At 44.0% G+C, this 6,713-nt stretch overlaps 1 protein-coding gene across 1 annotated transcript in view; it reads right to left on the bottom strand.

The window, feature by feature from the left end:
* Positions 1 to 35: 35 nt before the first annotated feature.
* The window catches only part of LOC104841708 (myosin heavy chain, skeletal muscle, adult-like), a gene marked incomplete at its 5' end in the record, with an annotated part of 7,188 nt that continues 510 nt past the window's right edge, over positions 36 to 6,713 (bottom strand). The window contains 11 exons of the mRNA XM_010583554.1: positions 36 to 185; positions 272 to 448; positions 680 to 922; positions 1,693 to 1,948; positions 2,051 to 2,187; positions 2,842 to 2,965; positions 3,293 to 3,410; positions 3,500 to 3,587; positions 4,697 to 4,764; positions 4,920 to 5,229; positions 5,868 to 6,038. Of these exons, the coding sequence (XP_010581856.1) occupies positions 36 to 185; positions 272 to 448; positions 680 to 922; positions 1,693 to 1,948; positions 2,051 to 2,187; positions 2,842 to 2,965; positions 3,293 to 3,410; positions 3,500 to 3,587; positions 4,697 to 4,764; positions 4,920 to 5,229; positions 5,868 to 6,038 (1,842 nt within the window). The remainder of the gene's footprint in view (positions 186 to 271; positions 449 to 679; positions 923 to 1,692; positions 1,949 to 2,050; positions 2,188 to 2,841; positions 2,966 to 3,292; positions 3,411 to 3,499; positions 3,588 to 4,696; positions 4,765 to 4,919; positions 5,230 to 5,867; positions 6,039 to 6,713) is intronic.

Here is a 6,713-nt window from a genome sequence, read left to right as displayed (position 1 = left end):
CACCAGCCCAGCACTCAGGTGCCCCACAGCCCCACTTACTTCTTCAGCTTCTCATCCAGCTGCTGCTTATCATTTTCCAAATCCATTATGCTGTCATGGGCCAGCTTCAGGTCTCCTTCGAGTTTCCTCTTAGCTCTCTCAAGGTCCATGCGCAGTTTCTTCTCTTGCTCCAGGGACCCTTCCAGCTAAAACAAACAAGACCATCAGTGCTCTGCTGGCTATGCTTTCCTCTACGAGTTTTTCTTTTTCATTTAGCTGCACATGTGCTTACGTCATCCACTTGCTGCTCCAGCTTGGTCTTAGCTTTGGTCAGCGTATTGACTTTGTCCTCTTCTGCCTGCAGGTCATCCAGTGTCTGCTGATGGGCCTCTTGGAGGGCTTTCTTCTCTTTTGTCAGCTTGGCAATGGTCTCGTCCAGGGCTGCCATCTCCTCTGTGAGGTTTTTCACCTGTTGATTGTAAGAAAGTGCCAAAAGTCTGTGTAGAAGACTTGACTGCTTAGTGCAGTGACCTTTTCACTTTGCAGTGCTTAGCCAGGAGCTTGTTTTTCATTTGGGCTGCCTCGCTGCCCCACTGTGATGCTCCTGGTATGTTCCAAACCTAGCTTTGTTCTGAGGATACCAGGCTGATGTGGGAGGCATCTGTCCCTTCAGCCTTTATGTGACCCCCTGTGTGTGTACCTTGTTTTCAGTGGCATGCTTTTCCTTCTCCACTTTGGCTAGCGTTAACTCGAGGTCATCAATATCTTTCTTCAGCTCAGAACATTCATCCTCCAGTTTTCTCTTCTTGGCTGTCAGCTCGGCATTAATTTCCTCCTCATCTTCAGCCCTTTCAGTCACCTCCTTAATTTTGGCTTCCAGCTGGATTTTGGTTTTGATGAGCTGGTCACATCTTTCCTCAGCATCAGCCAAGCTATCTGCCTCCTGGTGAGGAGACACAAATTTTTATGAGTTGTAATGTTTTGAAGTTTCTCCGCTCTGTCTGTTGTATCACTGAGTAGGTGTGTATTAAAATGGGCACTGAACCTGGCCTTCCACTCCAGCAACTGGAAGATCTTGCCCGGTGTCTACCGGGAAAGCTTGTCATCTGGAATCAACATTGATTCCAGATTTTTTGTGTCTCTAAAAATGCCTCACAGAGAGGGTAGCTTTTTCTTTTTAATTCACTCATCATGAACCTCATAATATTTGGGGAGTAAAGGCTTTGTGAGAATAATTCAGTGGAGCAAGCGGTGTTTTGTTTGGTGTGAAGAAACCGCCTTTTCCTAACTGAGTTTGAATGGAAACTATCCATGTTTCTGAAAGTAATCAAGGCCGCCTAGTATTGCTGGACGTAGGAAAAGTGGGTCCTTCTCAGGTTTGCCTTTACTCTGTTAGACAGATACACTGCTTTGAAAGGTGAGTAGATGGAGATACTTCCCTTCCAGTTCAGAGCTCTCTGCTGTGGATTACATGTTGGCTAGTGTTACATGGCTCTTTCCTCAGACAGCAGGAATGCCGAGTCTCATGTGGGGCTGCCCTGAGCCTCACCATGCCCCTGCCAGTGCCTGTTTACTCAGAGTGCCTTAGAGTGTGTGATTTAGACTGTTTTCTACTGCACGGTAGTCAGCTTCCTGCAAGTCTCTGCTTAGGGTAAGAAGCGTTCTGACTGTGTAATATTCTTTTCCCAGGGACAAATGAATGGTGATACTCACTGCCTGGACTTGGAGCTGCAGGTCATTTTTCTCCTGCAGTAAGGTCACCATTTTCTCCTCCAGCTCCTTCCTCTTTGCCTCAGACTTTGCAAGCTCTTCCTTGGTTTTCTCAAACTCTTGTTTCATGTTGGCCATCTCCTTCTCAGATTCTGCACTCTTCAGCAAGGGCTTGATCTTGAAGAACAGCTTCATCCAGGGCCAGTGCTTGACATTCATGAATGCACGAACATTATACTGGATACAGAAGATGGAGTCCCTGAAATAAAATTCACATGGCTATTGCATAGCTTTATTGTGATGAATTTAAACTTCATCAGTCAAGTACCATGAGAAGAAACTAAAAATGAGAAATGCCTACCTCCTCTCCACCATTCTCCGATACTCCACTCTCATCAGGAAGCCCCTGCACCTGGCTTGTGTCATGGTCATAATCTCTGCTAGTTTCTCATCTCTCATCTCCTCCAGAAGACCTATCAGCCCAGCTTTGAAGAACACCTTGAGAAAGGAAATGTTGCATGATGTCATTGTCACATTGTACAGAATAGAGGCACAGAGTCTTTCATGATCCTGGTAGACTTTAATGGCCATGACCATCCTCACCTTGGGACACTTCCCAAACTCTCTCCCCAAGGGCCTACAGGCTTCCTATAAGCTCAGCCGTGAGCATTCAGTCCCCATTTCAGCTATGTGGTATGAGTTCTGGTTTTCAGTTCAGCCACAGCCTCAGCCATACCTATGCCTGGCCATGGACCCCAGTGATCTCTACTGTGACCTGCGGACTTACTTCCTGGCTTGAAGTTAGACCAATCTCATTGCTGTGGATCTGTCCAGGAATTCATGAATAGTGCCTGGGCCTTGGTAGCCTACCTTTATCTGACCATGACCAATCTCGAAAACCAAAGCTTTATGGCTTCACCTCAGACCTTCCTTATTGTCACAAATCTGCCTGATGATCTGGACCCTTGGTGGAACCTGGCTACCATACTAGGGTTTCCCCACTTGCCTTTCTTGAGTACTGTGGGGCTGGGCACATGCTGATTGAGGCCTCTACCCTGTCAGCTCTTTTATTGTGCTGTGCTCCCTGCCCCTGACAGAGCAGCCCGCCCTTACCACTCCCTGACAAAATTTTAAGACAGGTCCTGTTTCTACCTTGGTGTGACCAAATCTGTATTGGGTGTGGTCTACATCAATGGATCCAAGGAGCTTTTCTGAAGCCTTCTTGCTGTCCATGAACTGTCCCTCTGGGATAGCACTGGCATTAAGCACTCTGTATCTGCAAAAAAAAAAGAATATGAAGAACTACCCATCAACAAAACCACCACTGTGATTGAACCCCACAGCCTTCTCAGACTGTCTCATTCATCAGTCTAATGCCTGGAGACAGTTCATCCTTTCAGAACAGGATATGGAGAGCGCTTTTGGTATTAATTCTAAGTGCAAGAGAATCCTGATCTCAGCAATGTCATATCATCATAAACTAGTGGTGAAACATTTCTATATTGCTGCTCAGTACCAATTTGAAGTATAATGTTTCAAGTATGTTACAATACTCAGATGCTTCAGCTTGGTCTGAATGGGGAGAAAGATGGAGCACTCTTACCTTTGTTTGAAGTCAGCATACAGGACTCTGCTGGGGAATCCTTTCCTGCAAATTCTGATCCCTTCCAGCACACCATTGCATCGCAGCTGATGCAGCACCAGCTCATGCTCCATGGCACCTAACAGATACCACCATTAGTGACTACCCTATTGTCTGATACTCAGGAGAAGAGCTTTTGTGGCTTTTTATCCTATTGGATCTCCTTACCAGGTGTTTTAGTTTCATTTGGGATGATGCATCGTACAAAATGGGGGTGAGTACTTCTCAGGTTAGCCATCAGCTTGTTTAAATTCTCCTGTGAGATCATGAAATGAAGTTTGTATTATTAAGCGTAAAGCGTTGGAAGCTTAATAGTGGATGTATCAAACAGTGTTTCAAGATGCAGACCTGTCTTCTCTAAAACATCTTGCACAACTCCCAAAGGCTAACTTGGAAACTGAAAGCTCCCAGATTTTTGGTTTTGAAATTCTTTTGCAGAATAATGGTTAGCATTACTTTTCCTTGATCTCCTCATACAAATATAGAGCTGCCATCTCACAACTTTCCTTCCAGCTGGTATTTCTTGTAGTATTTAGTTGGGCATTTTAAGTGGATGAGATGTACTCTTGGTTAAGTGTGACTAGTGTCTGATTTGGCAGCTAAATCAGTTCTTTTTAAATGGATGGAATATTTGTACAGCCCATATAAATTGAATTTTTTAGTAGTAATTCAATCTCCCTGAATATCTCCATCTCAGCCAAATGGAAACCTTGAAAACATAACTGAAAACTGACCTCAAAATTCATTAATTTTATGTAATTTAACATTCACTGTCTTTCCCCATTGAAACTAAAACATTGCCCTACAATCTTACAATCTCAAGGGGTTTTTTTGCTTTTGGTGTTTGATCACTTATTTTCAAATTCTACAATGTGACAATACAGAAAATCTTCATAGATACATAAAAACAGGTATGGGAAATATCTCTGAAGTCTCCAGAGAAGATTTTAAGGAAGTTCAGCCGATTTGTTATTCAGTGCTAGTCTAAGTAGGTGAAGTTCCCCTTTGGAGATTTTTATAACCTATTCAGAGATGGTAATAGCAAAATGAAGGCAAGTGGAAGAAATCAGCCAAAATATAAGGATGCAGTACCAATAGTTAGTTGGAAAAAAGTCTAAGACAATTGCCTAGGGAGTTCCAGGAGGCTGACAATATCATTCTGCCTCCTGAAATAAAAGGAAGACCATGCATGCATTGAGGTAGAGTTTTTATGGTGTTCTAATGGAGTAATTCTGTAATTTCCAAGGATGGCAAGGGAAGGATTTTCAAGGATGACAAAAGCTATGACCCAAACTGAAACACACCTTTCAGATTCTGAATAAAATTGCTTTCCGTCTTCAAAGAGATAATGAATTCTGTACTTACCCGGAAAAGAGCTGAGACAGTCTGGAAAGAAGAACCCTTCTTCTTCCCTCCTTTTTTGCCCCCAGCCTCTGCAAATGGAAGAAAAGAAAAAAAAGTATTAAAATATGGATATTGCATATTGGAGACTACAGAACACAAATCAACTTTAAATGTTTAGTGTTTACTGCTTTAATTCTGTGTCAACATTGTCCCACACTCAAAATACAGTTTTCACAGAGCTGACCTGCATCTGCTCCACCATAGCTGGCAAAGAGTAAGGCCAGTGTCTTCACAGATGATTTCTGGTACAACCCAATGACAGTTTCATTCAGGGGGTCTTTGTTCTTCTCCAGCCAGCCAGTGATGTTGTAGTCTACTGTGCCAGCATAGTGCACCAGGGAGAAGTGGGCCTCAGCCTTGCCTTTGGCAGGCTTGGGCTTCTGGAAGTTGCTGGACTTGCCCAGGTGCTGGTCATAGAGCTTGTTCTTGAAAGAGGTGTCAGTTGCCTTGGGGAACATGCACTCCTCTTCCAGGATGGAGAAGATGCCCATGGGCTGGAAGGTACCACAAGAAGTGACAGTGAAAAATGATAATGATGTGAAGCGTGTGTTACCAAGATCAAAGGTATCAGTGTGTTACTGGTAGCATCTCAGCCTGGATAAGGGCCTAAGTTTGTCACAAGTTGCCCTCAGCCAGGGAGCTTAGTTCTGCCTTCCCTTGCCTTCCTGCAGCCTAGAACTGGTAAGAATGTCTGTCTGGTTCAGGTTAGAGTTGGGAGTAGAATTGGAGGGAGAAGTGGTAAAGAGGAAAATAATTGGGAAGATAGCTACAGGAGACCCAGCTGTTATGGGAAGTCAGGCGAGGTGACATTTATTTCCCAAAGTTGTGTGGGGAGTTCTGATTTGAGTCTTCAGAGGAAAAAGGAACGGAGAGTGACTCCAGTTTGTTTTAAAGAAGTCTGTTGGTGGGAGTCCAGGCTCTCTTTTCCATGCTTGAAGACCAGGTAATGCAGGATTCATGACAGAGATTTGAGTTTCCTAATTTCTCTTCCCCAGACTAAAATAAATTCCAGTGCAAAATATTTTGTTTCACTGACACTGAATGTCTGGCTGTGAGTTCTTTCTGAGCTGAATCTGGCTCAGTAACATCACAGAATTCCAAGATACATTGTACACTTGTATGGAAAAGGTACCTTCTCAATGAGCTCAATGCAGGCAGCCAAGTCCATCCCAAAGTCAATGAACGTCCATTCAATTCCTTCTTTCTTGTACTCTTCCTGCTCCAGCACGAACATGTGGTGGTTGAAGAACTGTTGCAGTTTCTCATTGGTGAAGTTGATGCACAGCTGCTCAAAGCTGTTGAACTGCCCAAAGGAAGGAGAGGTGCACAGGTTCTCAAAGTGTGGCAAACACCCCAGGGTTTTGCTAGCATTCTCCTAACAGAGCATTCCGCTGTTTGATGTTCCCCAGCTGAAACACCACTCCTAAGTGTACTGTAACAGTGTGTGTTTCCTTAGCAGGACTTCTATTGTAAAATTCACTGTCCTCGAAGGATTTCATTATTATTACTTTTGAAATCAAGATAAAAGTAACAATTCTCTTTTACTGTGCTACTCAAATCAAATCCTTCAGTAACCTTAGCTGCAGCATTGTGTAGGTGTCTCAGCCCTCTGACCTCCCAGAGAGTGGAAACCTCCTCAGTGTCCCACCCAAGAATTTCTCTGCCCTCAGATCAACAATCCAGGGTTTTCTCTGCCCTGACACATAAGTCCTAGCATCATCACTGCATGCATAACACAGGAAACATGCTGTGAACTTTCCCATAGCACTACCCTTTCCTTGGCTCTTCCAAGAGCGTCCATACCTTTGGCCCACATCTGTGTTAGCCATAGTCCCAGAGCTGTCTCTTTGTTTGCAAAGCCTAAGACCTTTGCAAGTTCAAGGGCCTCTGAGACCCTTTGTCAGAAAGCAGAGCTTTCTTCTACCTGTTGACGTTAGAATCAAAGTGTTTGTCAGTAAAGCCATTTGAGGGTGCTACT

This window comes from Haliaeetus leucocephalus, unplaced genomic scaffold (genome assembly GCF_000737465.1).
Source record: "Haliaeetus leucocephalus isolate CR32 unplaced genomic scaffold, Haliaeetus_leucocephalus-4.0 Scaffold913, whole genome shotgun sequence".
In the NCBI taxonomy this organism is placed as follows: domain Eukaryota; kingdom Metazoa; phylum Chordata; class Aves; order Accipitriformes; family Accipitridae; genus Haliaeetus; species Haliaeetus leucocephalus.
Note: the sequence above shows the minus strand (reverse complement) of the source record. Positions and strands in the feature narration are given on the sequence as shown.